This window comes from Sorex araneus, chromosome 3 (assembly GCF_027595985.1).
Source record: "Sorex araneus isolate mSorAra2 chromosome 3, mSorAra2.pri, whole genome shotgun sequence".
Lineage (NCBI taxonomy): Eukaryota > Metazoa > Chordata > Mammalia > Eulipotyphla > Soricidae > Sorex > Sorex araneus.
This window is the reverse complement of record NC_073304.1, coordinates 190,022,242-190,041,131: the sequence shown is the minus strand read 5'-3', so window position 1 is coordinate 190,041,131 and position 18,890 is coordinate 190,022,242. Positions and strand designations below refer to the sequence as shown.

Sequence of the window (18,890 nt, the reverse complement as noted above, 5' to 3'; positions counted from 1 at the left end):
TTTCTTTGATAGAATAACATTTGAGACCCAGTGGCTGAGGGGGAGAAGGAGGTTACCTGCAGAAGATGCCTGTGTGAGGGCCACTGGAAGTAAAGAGTTTGATCTGTTTTATGGAGCTTTAAGAATCCCTGAGGTCAACCTAAACCCAGTCATGAAGGGTCTCAGAGGGAAGTTTGTCCTTGATCCTAAGAGCAAGTGGAGGAAACCTTTAGAAGTTTTAGGAGTAATGTGATCAAATTTATTTGTTTGAATTTTTTTCTTTTAAGCTTTGAAGAGTTTTATCAGATTACACTCAATGAAAATGAGTTTAAAACCAGAGAGATAGTACAGTGGGTATGGCACATGCCTTGCATATACCCAACCCATATTCAATCCCTGGCACCACATGTGATCTCCAAACACTGCTAGGAGTGATCCCTGAGCAGAGCCAGGAGCAAACCTGGGTGAGCATATCTGGGTTGGCAAAAATAGAAAACTATTATCTATGCTGTCCTAGTCTTTTGTGAAAGTGTTTGCTTATTCTTAATCTTTTTGGTTTGGGGGCCATACCCAACAGTGTTTCTGACTGAGCTGAGGAATCACTCCTAGCAGGACTTGGACCATATCTATATGGGATACCAGGGATTGAACCCAGTTTTGTCACATGTGCATGGCAAGTGCCCTCCCCACTATAGTATCTCTCCAGGCATATTTGCTCATTTTAGAAGAGTTTCTCTTGAATTTCTATGAAAAATAATAAGGAACCTAAATTCTTCACTGATTATTTCCTGTGTCAGCCTACTTTAGTCATGTCTTAAATTTTCTTTTAAAATTCACGGGGCGGGGGGAGGGGCTGAGAGATAGTACGATAGTATATTGGGTAGTGCCTTGCATGTGGTCAACCCAGATTTGATCCCTGGCACCACATGGCCCTCTGAGTCTGCCAGGAATGATTCCTGGGTGCAGAGCCATGAGTAAGCCCTGAGCACAGCCAAGTATACCCAAAAAAAACAACTCAGTGACTGAGGACCAAGGATGTAGCTCAGCAGTAGAACACTTGGCCTTGCATATATGAGACCCCAGGTTCAATCGCAGGTTCAAACCACCAAAAAAAAATATTTTATATATGCTTATATATTAATAAGTATGTGTATATATAAATATACATGTCATTAAAGCAGTGAACATGAAAATAAAAAGGGGAAAGTCAAGACACATTTAAAGTTAATAAATTTTATTTTATAATCAAACAAATAGATCAGAGAGATGGCTCAATAGGCTGAGTGCATGCTTTGGATCCCTGTACCACTAGGAGTGACTCCTAAGAACAAAGCCAAATGTATCCCCCAAAATATAAGCGGGGGGAGGAGAAGGTCAGGGAATACATGAATTGAAAAGATCCCAGACATCTTTTAACCATCTGCCTTTCATCTCCCACCCAACCCCTGCCCTTAATTCTGTGTACTGGACTAAGGGGAAAGAGCTGACAAAGGTATGCCTTTTGAGCAGGAACATTCTTGTTTCTAGTAGCAGTGATTTTCAACCTCTGGACCAGAAAACAGAGATTTCCAGTAATTTCATGGAAAAGTTCTGGTCATTTACCAAAAAGTACACCTTGATCATAGCTATAATATTCGGAGGAAAGCTGTAATACCTGGAGGGGGCAGGTTAGAACCAATGGGGACTTGCCTATCATGCAAACTTACATTGCAAGTTTAATTCCTCCAGGGCACTGGAGGAAGTCACATTGCCCTTTAACAGTGTTCTCCCTGTGGAGCAGCCAGCCCTGGGAAACGGGTGGAGAAGGCAGGCTATGGCTCAAAAAGGCAACTGATGATTCCTGCATCAGTATAGGGCATTTGGTCTTTCACAGCTGATTCAATTGATAGTAACTAATTTGCAAATATCCCAGTGGTCAGCACCATGCTATATCCAAGGCATGGAATAACTCATGAGGAGAATAAAATGTAGGAAATCTTATGTTTAGGCCCTGGCCTGACCTGACAATGCATGTAATCTTAGATTAAGCACAGAAGAGCCCAAGAAGCTAAAGTGCTCATCTTCCTAATGGGACAACCAACACTCCAAGAGAAAAACACTCCTTTCCACACTTAAAGGCTTTAAGCCCCCTTGTCATTCAGCCAGTTTTCTAGATTAATGAGTTTCCCACTCATAAAAATAAGTGGGATTTATACAAGCACGGAAATGGCAAAAGAGATTTACAACAACTGAGGCATGGGGATTTATAAAAGCAAGGAAAAGGCTGAAGAGACTATAGCAGGTAAGGCACAGGGGTATTTATAAAAGCCAGGAAATGCCAAGAGATTGTACAGCAAGTAAGGCACTTGCCCTGCAAGCAGACACAGATCAATCGTCGGTACCACCTGTGGTTCCTCTGAGCACTCCAGGGGTCACTCCTGAGTACTGCCAGGTGTGACCAACTCCTCCTTCCCAAGGAAACTTAGGTATACTATCCAAAAGTAGTATTAGGTGGATTTCCTGAGCATGGTCCTGACGTAGAGAGGCTATCTTGAAGGCTTTTCTGGACTTAAAAAATTAATTTGATAAATCTGTTATGGAGGTTCAGTTTAATGGGGCCCAGCTAGGAGTGATCCTGAGCATAGTCAGGAGTAAGCCCTGAGCACTGCCAGGTGTGGCCCAAACACCTAAAAAATATTTTAATAATTCAGAGGTTTGCTTTAGTGAGAAAGTGAAATGTCACAGTACATTACCCAAATTCAGTTAGAATTGAAGACTGGATTTGCTCACAGATTACAGGCAAGAGAGAGTTGCTTGCTGTATAAGTAATTTTGTTCCAAGGAACATACTTATCTAGTTTCACCAGAACTGGTGAGATGGTTCCTACATGCCAGTCTGAAAGCATATTCCATTTTGATCCTTTCTGATTGGGAGACATGATCTGACTTAGAGACAGCAGGAAACGTTAATTTTCTGAGGTGGGACACAACCACTGGAATCTCAACAAAACAAGGGAGACTCTTAGAATTGGTAGCACAGATTGCCTCAGGAAACAGGTCAGTGAGATTGTTTTGAGTGCAGTTGGTTTGAGGGCCATGTCAGGCAGTGTTCAGGATTTCTCCTTGTCTACACTCAGGGATCACTCCTGGCGGGTTCAGAGGACTTTAATGATATACTGGGAATTGAACCCAAGTTAGCTGCACACAAGGCAAATGTCCAACCCACTGTAAATTTTGAATCTTAAATTTTACCTGAACAAAAATATTTTCATTTTAATACATTGAACATGGTGCCATTTTCCTACAGGTTGCGGTGGAGAGGTTGGAAGGGTCCTCTCCTCAAGGCATATGTATCAGCTTGCCTTCGAAATTGATGTCAACCTCTGAACCAGGGCTCTGCATATCTTTTTTTTTTTTTTTTTTGCTTTTTGGGTCACACCTGGCAATGCACAGGGGTTACTCCTGGCTCTGCACTCAGGAATCACCCCTGGCGGTGCTCAGAGGACCATATGGGATGCTGGGAATCGAATCTGGGTCAGCCGCGTGCAAGGCAAACGCCCTCCCCGCTGTGCTATTGCTCCAGCCCAGGGCTCTGCATATCTCAAACCAGTATTTTTCAAACTTGAACATGCACAAAGAGCCACCAGGGAATGTTGAAACGCCAGTTCCAGTTTAGGGGAATATGGAAGGGACCTGAGCGTGCCTGTCTAACTAAAGCTCCCAAACAATGCAGGTTCTGCTGGTCCACAGACTCACTTGGAGTAGCAGAGCTCTGCAGCCACTGAACTCAGAACAGTGCCGGGTGGAGTAAGACTGAGTAAATGGTGCTAATGATGCTGTCTTAAGCTGGGATAGCACAGCAAGACGACTGCATTGTGGTCACTCAGGATAAAATGGGGACTGTGGAGATGTAGATCACTGGATCCTTCCCCCCTCAGAGCGTAGTGGAAGATTCAGTACTATCTAGGAACCTTGACAGACTGTCTTGTGGCCACATCATACTGGCATCCAGAGTTGCTGGCTGACTGAGAGGTTCTGGGTCCGGACCGCTGCCCTGCTGCTCTGTGCTTGACAGACCTAGTAGTTCCTTCTTGCCGCCATGTCGGTCCTGCATCGTGGGCTGCTCTGCAGACTTAACCGTGGCCTCCCTTCCCTTCGAGGACTTTTTATCTTGAAGCCTGAACAGGACACCACCCTGTTAGCCTTGGTCAGCCTCCCTCAAAATTGGAATTTTTGAAATTCCAAAAAAACACCTTTCAGAGGGTGCCCCTCTACCACCAGCAGCTCAGTTCTCCAGTACGTGAGGTCAGGGCTGGGGTTCAGTGCAGGCCAGAGATAATTCAGGCTGACCCTCAGCCCACTATCCCAGATTCCTGGGATTGGAGCCAGAGAGACAGTTCAGCAGGTAGGGTCCTTGTCTTGTACAAGGCCCATGCACGTTTGATCCCCGGAATCCCATATGGACCTTCAAGCCCTCCAGGGTGCACAGCCAAGAGTAACCCCTAAGTTACTCTTAGGTAAAGGGGCTGGGATACCCTGGAGTACACCAGTAATTCTCCATCCTCGTCCTAACTTCAGAAAGCTTCCAAGGGCTTTTCCCTTGCTGTCTACCCACAGCAATTTACCACTCATACTGTATTCTGCTTTGAATATGCATATTTACACACAGCATACACATACACACACCCAGCCTAAGAGAGCCTAAAAATTGGTTGCCATAATGAAAACAAATCTGTTCTTTGTTGTTTGGTTGGTCGGTCTAGCTTGTTTCCTGGAGGTGTTGAGACTTGAATTGAGGGCCACATGTGTGCAAGACAAATGTTTTGAACTATATCCATGACCCAAAACCAAATTCATTTTTACCTTCCCTTCCATCACAGCTTCCCTCAACCATAACCCACCACCAGGAATTCCCCAGTTCAAGAATCCTAAAACATGAGACTGGAGAAATAGTATAGCAGGTAAGGCATTTGCTTAGCATGCACCCAAACCTTGTTTCAATCCATGGTATCCCATATCCCCAAGCACCACCAGGAGTAATTTGTAGCATATTGGGTGTGACACCCCTACCACCACCACCCCTCAAATAAAACAAATTTTTTTTTTTTTGCTTTTTGGGTCACACCTGGCAATGCACAGGGGTTACTCCTGGCTCTGCACTCAGGAATCACCCCTGGCGGTGCTCAGGGGACCATATGGGATGCTGGGAATCGAACCCGGGTCGGCCGCGTGCAATGCAAACACCCTCCCTGCTGTGCTATCACTCCAGCCCCATAAAAGAATCTTAAGTGCTAGGAATATCAGGGTAAAGGTCCCAAGCCAAGAAGGGTGATGTTGACTAGCTGGGGGAGGGGGGAAATGTCCACAGAGCCCCTCAGATTGCAGGGGGAGAAACATAACTAACCTCATTTTCTCGTACTTCTGGTTGCGATAGAAGTGACGTCTTTTGATTAAGTACATGAGTATCAGGTCACAGAAGAAAGAGGCCTGCAAAAGAGTTGGAGTCCCTGACTCAGAATCTTACTCTTCCAGAAGTATCAGAGCACTGATGTGTGACTTCCTATGTGATCCTGCAGCAACCTCTGAGGGCTTTATTGACCCCAGTTTACAGTTGGGAAAATGACACAGAAAGAGGTACCTTTGTCAAAGAGCACAGCCTGGTCCATGGCAGAGTTAGCTTGGAGCCCACCAGCTGGGGCAGGTCAAACACTCACCCTGCCCTGACCTCACTGAACCACCTCTTCAACAGAGTGTGTGCTGCACTTGAGTGCTTGGGGGTTGAGACTATCATCTGGGGATAAGCATCTTACAGAGTTACATGTCCGGTGATGGGGAGAGGAGCAGAGAGATACTGGACTCAACCAAGTCCTCCAGAGTGACACCCAGGCTGAGTGCAAAAAGGAAGTATAATATTATCATGGCTAAACATAGATGTTCTGGGGCTGGAGCAATAGTACAGCCAGTGGGTAGGGCTGTTTGCCTTGCGATGCAGGTTTGATCCCCCAGCACCTCATATGGTCCCCCAAGCACCACCAGAAGTGATTCCTGAGCACAGAGCAAGGAGTAAGCCCTGAGCACCAGTGGATGTGTTCGCAAAACTAAAAATTAAAAAATAAATGTTCCTTTTTTTAGGGGAGGGGGGGTCCACCTGGTGATGCTCAGGGTTTACTCCTGGCTCTGCACTCAGGAATTTCCTCTGGCAATGCTCAGAGGACCATATGGGTTACCAGGGATTGAATCCGGATGGGCCACATGCAAGGTAAATGCCCTGCCTACTGTACTATCGCTCCAGCCCCAAAAGATAGATGTTCTTTGCTTTTTTTTTTTTTTTTTTTTTTTTTTTGGGTCACACCTGGCGGTGCACAGGGGTTACTCCTGGCTCTGCACTCAGGAATCACTCCCTGGCGGTGCTCAGGGGACCATATGGGATGCTGGGAATCGAACCCGGGTCGGCCGTGTGCAAGGCAAATGCCCTACCCGCTGTGCTATCGCTCCAGCCCAAAGATAGATGTTCTTGAGTGTTAGGTACTTCCTGATTTTTTTGAGCTTCATTTCTGCTTGTTTTCCTGCGCCTTGGAGTCCTCTGCAGGTGACATTTGAGAGCCTGGGTGGGGGGCAATATTGTATTGGATCAATGGCCAGCCTGTGAGATCACTGATAGGCTGCCCAGCCCACCCTAAAGCTTGTGGGGGTGGGGGGAGAGGAAAACATAAAAAAGACACCACAGACTTGCTGTGCCTGGGAAATTCCATGTGGCATGTGGTGGAGAAGTAGACACTTGCAGGGAGCACTGGCTTGTAATTTTTAGAGTGTCTCTTAAGCATTGGCTCTGGACCTTTAAGGGGAGGTGTTGAAGGGCTTCACACTAGGCATGGAATTGAGGCACTTTAGGAAGATCCTTCCAGAGAGTGAGAGTGAGAGGAACTAGAGTGGACTGTGAGATTATCACAGAGCCTGAGGCCCAGCCTAAATTACTCACTGTCTTGTGTAAATGCAGGTCTCCTCCACCAGAGGGCAATTTCACCCACCTCAGAGGCGAGGAGGTGAGGTTTCCCTCACCTCACCCAATGCAGACCCTGGAGTGGGTGGGGTGCACACCCCAAGGAGTTGATGGATCTGCCTCTGCCACTGGCCCATTCATGTCTTTTATTCCCTTGATCCCAAAATTCTTATTCAATTTTTTGCTCCACAGGAAGCATTCTTTCCATGGCCACCCACCACTTTTTCCATGACCCTCATCTCACAGGCATAGCCCCCAGTTGCCCTTGTTTTTCAAAGCTACCCACATTAAAAAGTGATGGCTCCCAGGACCAGAGAGATAGTACAGCAGGGACACTTGCCTTGCACAAGGCTGACCCAGTTCTGTCCCCAGCTTCCCATATAGTCCCCCAAGCACTGCCAGGAGTAATTCTGGAGTGCAGAGCCAGGAGTGATTCCTGAGCATCATCAAGTGTGGCCCAAATGCCAAAAGTGGGGAAAAAGTGATTGCTCCAGGTCAAGGGAATGGCTCAAAGAGCTGGAGTACATGCTCTACATGCAGGAACCCCAGGTTCAATTCCCAGTCACCACAGTACCACCCCCCCCCCCCACCCAGTAAAAAATGGGTGGTGGCTAAAGATGCCTCCTCTGGAAAAGATGCATATGCAGATCTATAGGGTTACCTAACAATGATTGTTTGCAGTTGAAGGAAGTATTTTGGACTCACTTTCATCTGTCCCCTCTCAGGAGCATGGCCCCCTACTAACAGTTTTCCTGATCTCAACCAAAAGTCTATCCTAGGTCCTGCCATATGCTTCCAGTAGAGTGATTGCTCCAAGGCATGGGAATAAGGAAAGAGGCTGCCAGAAATCTTGGCTTGGGGATTGCCTGGAGCACGTCCCTAAAACATTTTCAAAATAAAAAAGTGGCATGAAGAGATTGGAGGAAACTTCCCTCCAAGCACCACTCTCTCCCTTGGGAGCCCCTCTGGGTGCAGCTCTAGAGCGCCAGGCAAATGCCTCTCTGACTTTGGAAAGAGGAACTCCACCAGTCAGTCACTGCCCCCCCCACACCCCCCAAAAGAGACTGTGGGCCTGTGGGAGTCAAGGGCTTTCTTCAGCCAGTTCCTGGCTCATTTCACCAGCTCTGCTCATAGACCAGACCCGCATCCCCTGGGCCTTTCCCTCTACCCTGCCACACTGCTGTCAGCTCAGGAGGAAAGTGGGAGGATGGGAAAGATACTCACAGCACCCAAGATGGCCAGTCCAGAGCCCACGTTTATGACTGTGGGGATAATGCTGAACTTCCCTGCCTGGAGCACAGAGACAAAGGTGAGTGAAGCAGGGCAAGGTAGAGACGGGATCCCCAGGGCTCCCACCTGCCCAGCCTGAGGAAGGAAGGAAAGGTCTCTCGCACCTTGCCACTCACGACCACATGAAAGCGGATCCCGTAAGCTTTCATCATGGTGCGGAAATCCATCCCAGCTTCATCACGGTAATACCTGGCGTATCTGCGGAGACACGACCCTGAGGGAGTGGCCTGGGCCTTACTTTTGGCCACAGACCTGACTCCGGAGATTTATAGGACCCAAGACTCAGCAGCCCTCGAGTGCTTGCAGAGTCTCCTGCTGACACCCTTATTCAAGATTCATCTAGATCTTTGAAACCCTCACAGACACTCCCCAAGAGGCAAGGGCTTTGTCACCACCACCAGGCCAACTTGAACCCACCAAAGGAACAGACACAGAATGAAGTCAGTTAGTGAGGCCAGGGTACCCAGAGGCCCTCTCAGTACCCACTCCCCTCTCCTCAGCCTTCTCTCCCAGTGCCTCTCATGCTCATTCCACTCTGCTGAAACCCAGGAAAAGACACAGCAGAGTTGGGGGCTCACAGTTCAGCAGGGTCAGCCCTGGTTACCTGAAGCTGTACCCACTGGAGATGGTGTTTTCTGAAGTAACCTTATCCAGGCGGCTAAAATAATACTGAGGTTTGCATTTAGACGGCCCTTTATCAAGATCACAGTCCCACTGAATTTCAATTCTTATCACACCACCCTGGATGGAGAAAAAGATAAGAACCAGCAAATAGAACTTTCTGAGGACAGTCATTTTGTTACATCACTACAGGACAGGATCAGTGCTGGTACAAGGAGATGCCCAGCTGGAACAGGGTCCTCGGAGGACAGTGGAAGGCCCATGTTCCTAGCCTCACCTCTGGAAGACTGAAAAAAGTACCTCTCCTACAGTCCCCACCCATTGCCTGCCTTCATGCTCTGGGAAGAAGGGGCCAGTGTGGGAGCACCTGCCATGGACCAGGCGCCTTCCACAGCAGTGAAAATGTGGGGGCGCTGAATGTTAGCTGACACCCCAAGGACTAAGAACAACATAGTGCTGAATGCATCTCTCACCAGGTCACTGATCATTCTGGAAAGAGTAGTCGAAGCAGGTGACTGGGAGGTTCAGCCCACGCCAGGAGTCCCCTGAACCTGCCTCACTGCAGACGCCTGCACACCACTTACCTTCACTGCCAGCTCATTGAAGTCGTTCCCCGTCCAGCTGACCAGAGACCCCAGTCGGAAGATGGGACAGTAGGGGTTCTCGGGATTAAAGCGACAGGTCCTCAGGAATCGCGTGTCCTGGGTATTTAACACATTGCTCCTGGGAGGAGGCCATCACATCCGGTGAAATGAAGGGAGACACACTGTCCCTGCCCAGACACTGGGCTTTACCCACTGGGTGAGTCTTGCCCGTGCCCTGAGCCATCCCCCAGAGGTGCCTCGAACCAAGGTCACATGCACATGCACCCTGTGCACATGCTTGGGGACTCTCATGCACAGCCCTAACCCCTAGCAGCCAAACCTCACATACTTGGAGAAGTTGAATTTGGGGAAATGAATGTAGTTCTTTATGTAAACAGTGAAGTTTTCAGCATTGCTCAGGAGTGGCTTCCTGAAAAATCAAGCCAGGTCAGCCTGTCCGGGAGTCCCCGCCCTCTCTTCCCGGTCCCCCAAGGCTGCTCCCTGCATTTCCCCTCCGCATGAGTCTCTGTCAAGGCCACTCGTTTGGCTATTTAGGTGGCCTCAGAATGAGAGTCTGGCATGGGCCCGGGACTGGGAACCTTCTGAGGGCCCTGAGACCATAACCCACTCACTCTGGCACACACTCCGACTCCAGTGGGCACCAGCCGAAGATCTCACACGTGCCCCCAGTCTCGTTCTTTGCAGGCAGACAGCGGCCAGTCCTCACTCCTGCAGGGCAGAACAGGAGTCAGGCAAGGAACCTCCCATTTTTTTTGGGGGGGTCACACCCATCGATGCACAGGGGTTAATCCTGGCTCATGCACTCAGGAATCATTCCTGGTGGTGCTCAGGAGACCATATGGGATGCTGGGAATCGAACCCGGGTTGGCCGCGTGCAAGGCAAACGCCCTCCCCGCGGTGCTATCACTCCAGCCCCAGGAACCTCCCATTCTAAGGCCCCTCTTGCCACACCAGGACCACCACCAGCCTCACCGTGACCAGTCAGCACAGGCTCCCCGGGAGGGCAGTCACTATCCTCATGGCACCTAGCTTCCTCGATGCTTGAACTCTACAGAGAAAGGACAATGGGGTAAAGATGTCCCCGCATGGCCCCAGCTCGGAGCCAGTCCCACCCAGGATGGGGCCGCACAACCACCCAGGACAGGGCCACACAACCTTTGAGAGCCCCCGTGGCCTTGGATGGCCGGAAGCTCCACTGCAGGGAGCCAGGGGGCCCAGCCACTCATGGGCCCCACCCCTGCGCCCACCTCTCTACACCAAACCAAACCTCTGCACAGGTTTGTTGCCGCTGGTTGGGGGTCACGATGAGGTTGGTGGTGATGAAGAACATGTTCTCTCCCTGAGGGGCCAGACAGAGAAAGGTGAGGCACCTCCTCCCGCCCTCTGGGCACCTGCTTTCCCACAGATGTTAGAAAAGGCAGTGTCACTGCAGGGTGCTGGGACATGGGACGCAAAGCTGGTGGATGCCATCCATCTGCCAATCTTAGAGCCCTGGAGCAGATGGCCAGGTTCAGAACCCCAAATGCCCAGCTTCCCCCCTACTCCTCACTCCCCCCTACACACACACACACACACACACACACACACACACACACACACACACACACAGGTTCTGGCCCAGATGTGGAAGGAAGGGTGACTGTGAAGAGCCCCGGGGCTAAATTGAGGGTGGTCTGCACCAGCCCCCTGGACTCCTACTACCCTGCAGATTCTCAGCGCCACTGGATCTCGAAAGATCTCCAGGTTGGCTGGGAACGGAGTGGAAGCATGAGGCGCAGGCAGGAGCATATAGGGCTTCGGTGTGGGGCTTAGGCAAGGAAGACGTGCATGCAAAAGTCTCCAAATCCCAAGCAACTTCCCTTATTTGCCTCCCCCTCCACCAGCTCCTGAGAGCCTAGACCCCCATGCTGGGTGGGGCTCAAACCTGAGGTGGAATGACAAAGTCCACAATATCCCAGAGCCGCGCCCCAAGCTCTGTGGTGTTGGTGAACATCACACCCTTGACTTTGGTGATGACGCTGCTCTGCAGGGTGGTGTCCGTTTCCTGGTAGCCCTTCTTCACCAGGAAGACCCAACTGTGGGGAAGGTCATCAAGGTTATTGCTGCAGGGATGTTTTAGCAGGTGAAGGAGCATGCAGGGAGGGAGTGGGTGCAGACTTGGGGCACCACCTTTCCACCAGCTTCTGGGCAAGGACACAATTCTCCAGCTACTGAAATCCTAAAACCATCCCTGCCAGTGGCAAAGAGGATAAGCTATGTCTTTGGGGTTGAGGCCCTTGTCAGCAGTCCTGGCTGAAAACTGCTCACCCATCAACTGGCCATGTGACTGCAGGAGCCAATGAACTCCCAGGATTGACAGGCTCACTCATGCCCACTCCCTGGGAGGAAAGTTAAAGGAGAGGGGCAGAAGCTGAAACTAATCAGGAGAGACCCCCAACCCATTCTGCAAAAGAGTACAACACCCTATCCTCACTGAAACCCAAAACACTAGTTAAAAATAGATGGGGCCATAGAGGTAGTACAGTGGGTAGGGTGCCTGCCTTGCATGCAGCAGACCTGGGTTTAATCCTGGGCATCCTATATTGTCCCTGAGCCTGCCAGGAGTGATTTCTGAGTGCAGAGCCAGGAGTAACCCCTGAGAACTGCCAGGTGTATCCCATCCTCCCCCAAATTAATAGATTTACCAAACTTCATCAGAATTTAGAACTTTTGCACACCAAATGGTTGTTCTTTACCAGATTAAGAAAGGTTAAAAACATATAGCAATCATCATGGATTGATTTTTATTGATTCATTTTCAATAATTCTACTTGCTATTCCTTTATGTGTTTTCGGAGCAAATAAGGTGAAATAAATTTGCTAGTATGCCTGTTAAGGGGGCACATGAGGAGATGTGAGGGAACCTGGGGACACTGGTAGAGGGAAGGAGACACTGGTGGTGGGATTGGTGTTGATACATTTTATGCCTGAAACAACTCAATTATGAACAACTTTGTGAATCGCAGTGTTTTAATAAAAAACCGTTTTAAAAAGAACTGTTGTGCACAAAAAAGGACCTAATTTAAAAAGTGAAAGCAGGGCTGGAGAGAGAGTACAAGAAGTAGGCATGTGCCTTGTGTATAGCTGCATCAAGTTCAAATCTCTTGCACCATACATGGTCCAGTGAACACTGCGAGGCTCACTCCTGAGCACAGTCAGGAGTAGCCCCTGAGCGCCATTGGGTGTTACCCAAACCTCTCTCCCCTCCAAAAAAACCCAACACCTAATAAAAAAAAAATGAAAAGAGGGTCCAAGGATATGGCTCAGGGGGCAGGGGTATGTCAAGTTCGGTTCCAGAACCACATAGATCCCAAGCACTGCCAGGTGTGGTCCTGCTGGCCCCCAATCCCAACTGGCCCAAAACATAATCTGGCCCCATTGTCTGAGTATCATTGGAAGTGGCTGCAGACTCCCTAAGCACTTTCTCACACACACACACACACACACACACACACACACACCCCAAAATTTAAAAAGTGAAAAAGATAACCCACAGTCTAAAAGAAAATGTTTGTAAATAAAATATCCAGGAAATACAATAAACACATATAACTAGAAAAAAAAACAGATGACCCAATTTGAGGGTTCTCAAACTGATAACATTAAGAGGGGCAGTATTGAGAATCAACTTAGAACCTCATACATACAAGGCAAGTGCTCTACTACTGAGCTACATCCCAGTCTCAAATAATCCAATTTTTAAATTGAGCGAGGATTTGAAGATATTTCTCAAAAACATACATAAATGACTAATACATGGGGGGAAAGTTCAATATTGGGCCAAGGAGATAGCTCAAAGGGACCAGTCTGCATGCTTTGCACGCAGGAGGCCTGGGTTGGCTCCCCAGCACCTCCTGGTCCTCTAAACACCATTGGGACGGATCTGTGAATAACCCCCAAGAAACACACTGGGAGTAGCCCCCAAAACACTGCTGGGTGTGACTAAAAACAATAAAAGATATTCAACAACATTAGTCATGTCTAAAGACCACAGTAAGAAACAAAAGAAAGTAACAAAGAAACAAAGGAAAGAAAGAAAACAATTGATGAGGTTATGGAGAAATTGATACTTGCTGATGGAAATAAACTGCTGTGGAAAATAATTTGGTGGTTCCTCAAAAAGTTATGTCATCCTACAATCCCACATCAAAGTACATACCAAGAGGATTGGAAACATGACTACAAATCTGTACAGAAAAGTTCTTAACAGCATTATTCATAATGGGCAAAAAAGAAACAGATCAAATGCCTGTCAACAGACAAATGGGTAAATAAAATGTGGCCTGTTCACACAAATGAGATACTATTCTGTGAAAACAGCAATAAGGGCCAGAGAACTCAAAGAACTGTAGTGCAGGCTTTGCACAGGCACTTGGGGGGTCAGTTATGATGACGCTGGGTGCCCTGAGCAGCACTGACTGAAGCACAAACACTGAGCCAATAGTAGCCCCTGAGCACTGCCAGGCATGGCCCTGAAACAAAAACAAAACTGAAAGGAATGATGTATACTGGTCCATGCTACAAAATGGATGAACCTTGAAAACATTATAGTAAGGGAAAGAAACCAGACCCTGCAAATGCAAATGCCACATATTGGATGACATGATTTATCTGAACTGTCCAGAACAGGCAGATCCAGAGACACAAAATAATTTAGTGTCTGACAGGGGTGAATTATGGTTGTTAATAAATTCAGATTTTTGAAGGGGTGATAGAATTGTTTTGGAATTGAACAATGGAGATAGTTGTGCAACACTATGAACACATTTTTTAAAACCATATACTTAAAAATTGTGGAGTGCATGCTGTGTTAGTTTTACCTCAATTTAGAAATGGTAAAAAATAAATTCCATAGTCTTCATAAATGTCAACTTACATGCATATATGAGACCTAGGTTTAGTATACACACACACACACACACATACACGAAATGTGAGAAAGAAAGGGAGGATAATATTAACAGAGTGTTCATGTTTGGAGAGGAGCAGTGGAGGGAATGGAGATATAAGGTGATTAAAGGACAGTGGGGGAGAATCTTGGACAGTTGATGGCAGTGGTGGTGGTGGGCAGTGACTTTGTATAGCAATACTACAAATGTAAACATTATTGTAACCAAGTTACCTAAACTATAATTTTAAAAAGCCCAAAATATTAATGTTTGGGAAGTAGAGGTAAAAGGAATAAAAATGTTCTTGTACTACTCCTGAAAAGGTTTTTTGTTGTTGTTTTGCTTTGGGGCCACACCTGGCAGTGTTCAGGGCTTCTCCCAGCTCTGTGCTCAAGGATCACTCCTTGCAGACTCGGGACCATTTGTGGTACCAGGGGTTGAATCGCATGCAAGGCAAGAACCCCACCACTGCATTGTGTTTCTGGCCCAAATCTCCTGCTTTTAAAGACTCCCCTTTGAGTTGGAAATGTGGGTATACTCATTGTATTATCGCTCCAGCCCCATGAAAGTTTTTTTATATAACCAAAATTATGTCAAAACAAAACATATATGTATATATATGCAAGATACCCATGGCGTTTTCGATATGCCAAAAACAGTAATGATAGGTCTCATTCCCCTGACCCTGAAAGAACCTCCAATCATTGGGAAAGACGAGTAAGGAGAGGCTGCTAAAATCTCAGGGCCGAGAGGATTAGAGACAATACTGGTGCCCACTCGAGTAAATTGATGAGCAATGGGATGACAGCGATAGATAGATAGATAGATAGATAGATAGATAGATAGATAGATAGATAGATAGATAGATAGATATGTATAGATATATATATATGTATTCCTATTTGTTTTTGAGCTGTATCCAGAGATGCTTGAGGGAAACTCCTGGTAGTGCTTGGAGATGGGGCTCAGGGCCCCCCAGTTCCCCACAACACCCCCTAAAGTTTAATTGAGATGGTGCATGTAAACTCCTTAGCACAGCGAGTGCCTGTACTGGAGGAAGAGCTCAATGAATACAACTCTCAGCCATTTGTTGTGATGTTGCCGCTAGTGTTGGAGTTGACCCAGTTTAACTCCCCTAGGGAAACTGAGGCCAGGCGAGGTGTCATGCAGTAGTGGTATGCAGCTGCATCTCCCAGGGCACCAGAAGTAGTTCACTGTAGAGTAGGTACACCCATTCTCAGTCTCTGGGGCAGGTCCTGGGCTCAGGCTGCCCATCTCTAAGGAACTCAGAAAGGATTGTGGCCCAATTAGCCATTTTAGCACAAATCAGCGACCACTGGGGCCTGGACAGAAACATCTGGCAAGTAGGGAAGGGATAACATCCATTCCCTCATACATTTCATACTGATTCCTTATGCATTTCGGTGATGCCAGGCTCTGCCCTCTTAGGTTCCAAAAAATGACTGAATATGACTCAAAAATCATGCACCTGATCCCCTCAAGAGGCATAGAGACTGAGGGAGAGGACATTCTGGTCAGCCCATTCTTCCCTCTGCCTCACCGGAGAGCAACCCCAAGTCCTGTCAGACTAGACAGGAAAGAGGAGATCAGTGTGAAAGTGGGCTTCAGGGAAAGGGCCCTTGAACAGGACCCCCAGCTGGGTATCAGCGAGGCTAGCCTCCGCGTGGGGGGGTGGGGGGCGGGAGCCAAGTTAGCGGGAGAGAGAGTTCTAGGACGTGCAGGATTTACTGAGTAGCGCCAGCCCCGGATCTTGGCACTGAACTCAGTGATTATAAATAACCTGCGGAGTGCCTGGGCCAGCCAGCGCCAGGCCAGGGCCTAGGGACCCTGGGACGCAACTCTGTGGACCCACCGGAGGAAGGGGCTGCCCGCAGAAAGCCCCCAAAGGAAGGCTAAGGAAGCCAAAAGACCCGCCCACAACTCATCTCCAGAGGTTGGGAGGTAAGTAGAGGTCTCACCCTTGAACCCCACCCACCCTTACCCCCAAGGGCTGAGTCGGGGATGAGGGGGCGGGAGGCTGTCTTCCCCAAATAAGGTGATCCCAACCACAAGACCACTGGCACCCCAGCCCACGCCAACCGGCCGCAGCCCGGAGAACTCACACCAGCATGTAGAGCAGGATGCCCAGCTGCAGGAGCCGGTGGATCAGGCCCACCTTCCTGTTCCTGGTGACCACGTACTTCTCCGTGGTGTAATCCAGCAGAGCCCTCGTCTGCTTGGCGACCCCCTGCCCCATGCTGCTGCCCTGGCCGGCGCTCGCTCGCAGCCGGGCTGGTGCCGCATGGGCACCGGCCCGCCGCCTCCGCCCCGCGCCGCCCGCCCCCGCGCTCCGGCCTGGGGCCTGCGGGGCGCTGAGGGGCGCGGCTCGGGGCGCGCGGGAGGTGGTCGGCGGCGGGTTCTCCCGGGGCTCCGACCCACAGCCGCGGCTCGGCGTCCGCCAGCGACCTTGCCGTCACCTCTTCCTCTTGCCGGACCAGGGCGCCCCGGAGCCCGCTGGAGCACGCGTGTGGCCGCCTCCGCAGGGAGAAGATCGCTGCCCTAAGGAGCAGCAGATGGAAAGGGGGAGGGATGACCCGCTCCTTTGAAAGCCCTCCCCGCACCCGCTCCTTCCCCGCTCCCCGGGAAATTCCCCGGAATTCCTCCTGGTGAATTGAATACAGGGGGACAGGTTTCAGGAGGTGACACCTACAACCCGGAGTGGAGGTTAAGAGGAGTAAAAAGCATCCTTAGAGGGCTGGAGGGACGGCACAGCGGGTAGGGCCCTTGCTTGCACGTGGCCTACCCAGGTTCTATCCCGGGCACCCATAGGGTCCCACCAGGAGTGATCCCTGAGCCAGGAGTTAAGCCCTGAGCACCCACAGGCAGGTGTGTCACCCTCACCCCGAACAAAAATGCATCCATCGGCCATCTATACAAGTTTTTATTTATTTATATCTTTTGCCCCCAGAAAAACACAAAGACCTAGATTTCCATAGTCACAGTTTCTTCCCTGTGGCCCCCAAGTCAGCTGTGAACACTGACACTGGGGCAGGTTTGCATTTGCAATTGCACGCTTCAGAGCTGGGGGTCAAACAGATCTAGCCAGCAGGAAGAGTTATCTGTCCCTGGATAACTTGGGTTGGTTGGGGGCGGGGGTGTGTGTCTCTGAATAGTGATCATACTTGTATTGTGGGGGTCATAGATTCAGAGACTCAGAACAGAGAAATTTTGAGTTTATTAGTTCATGTCTGCACCGGTCCCAGACCCAAATCCTGCAGCCCCGATCAGTTTTCCCCCGACTTTTAAAGGGTTTTGCACATCCCTTATTGGAAGTCAGGCAGTTGAATAGCAGAGGCACAGATAAGTGATTTGGTCAGAGTTACACTTTGGTCACAATAGTGGAAAATCTGGGGGCTGGAGCAGTTGCACAACAGGTAGGGTGTTTGCCTTGTATGTGACTGACCCTGGTTCCATCCCTGGCATCCCATATGGTCCCCCAAACACCAGGAGTAGTTCCTGAATACAGAGCCAGGAGTAACCTCTGAGCATCACCAGAGTGTGGAACACACCCTGCCCCCAGCCCCCCACCCCCCACACCTGCCAAAAAAAAAAAAATGCACCAATGCTGGGAAATCTAGCTGCAACTGCATTATTATTTTCTTCAGTCAGCAATTTGGGAAATAGTTGTCTCTGGTCTTAATCAATAGGGTTTATTTTTGGAGTCTACTATCTCATGAAATCCTGTCACTAGTCTTAAAGATGATTTAAGTGTTACAGTTTTAGCTACAGTTCTCATGCAGTGTAGGTCACTGGTCACAATCACAGGATGTGTCTGTGAATGGCTATTTCTGGAATCCGCTCTAAGGCAAAAAATGAATAAGCAAAATGGTGGTCTGAGGACAAGATGGTTGTCCTGATGTTATACCTGGAGAGAAGACGTGCACGAGAGTTGTTTGACGTGGCCCCAAAGCAAGGAGAGACCAGGGCCAGCCTCAGAGAGATCCTCACAGTGCAGTCTGTGAGGGGCAAGACAGGATTTGACAGATGAGATTTACAGCATGACAGTCCAAGAGGCGGGGCCCTGGGAATTGTGGAACAATTGTGTGTCAGGTCAAAAGAAAACTGAGTGTGGTGGCCTCAAAGAAAACCAAACAATTTACAGAAACACTTTACACACTGCAAGATACCAGCTTTCACCTTGAAAATCTTTTGTGGAATCATGGTTTCTGTAGAAATCTGCACATGGTTTTTATTTGTTGTTTTGTTTTGCTTTGTTTTGTTTTTAGGTCACACCTGGCAATGCACAGGGGCTACTTCTGGCTTTGCACTCAGGAATTACTCCTGGTGATGCTCGGGGAACTCTATGGGATGCTGGGAATCGAATCTGGGTTGGCTTCGTGCAAGGCAAATGCCCTACCCACTGTGCTCCAGCGCCTGCATGTGTTTGATGCTCATGGCATCTCTGATCTCATGCCAGCTCTTGTCCTGT

General features: G+C 48.9%; 1 protein-coding gene across 3 annotated transcripts; it reads right to left on the bottom strand.

Annotated features, from left to right (window-relative positions):
• Nucleotides 1–1,143: 1,143 nt before the first annotated feature.
• On the bottom strand, nucleotides 1,144–16,789 carry P2RX5 (purinergic receptor P2X 5). Of its 3 annotated transcripts, XM_055129819.1 has the most exons (12): nucleotides 16,525–16,787; nucleotides 11,398–11,548; nucleotides 10,741–10,812; nucleotides 10,446–10,521; nucleotides 10,085–10,181; nucleotides 9,802–9,882; nucleotides 9,453–9,591; nucleotides 8,852–8,988; nucleotides 8,352–8,445; nucleotides 8,182–8,247; nucleotides 5,362–5,444; nucleotides 1,145–4,135 (listed from the first exon to the last, which is right to left on the bottom strand). In XM_055129819.1, exons 1-12 carry the CDS (start codon nucleotides 16,656–16,658, stop codon nucleotides 3,892–3,894), a joined length of 1,374 nt encoding a protein of 457 aa, XP_054985794.1. In that variant the 5' UTR covers nucleotides 16,659–16,787; the 3' UTR covers nucleotides 1,145–3,891. The 3 variants fall into 3 exon arrangements, with proteins under 3 accessions (XP_054985796.1, XP_054985795.1, XP_054985794.1); XM_055129821.1 differs by lacking the exon at nucleotides 9,802–9,882 and having other exon boundaries at nucleotides 1,144–4,135; nucleotides 16,525–16,789; XM_055129820.1 differs by lacking the exon at nucleotides 10,741–10,812 and having other exon boundaries at nucleotides 1,144–4,135.
• Between the last annotated feature and the right edge of the window lie 2,101 nt (nucleotides 16,790–18,890).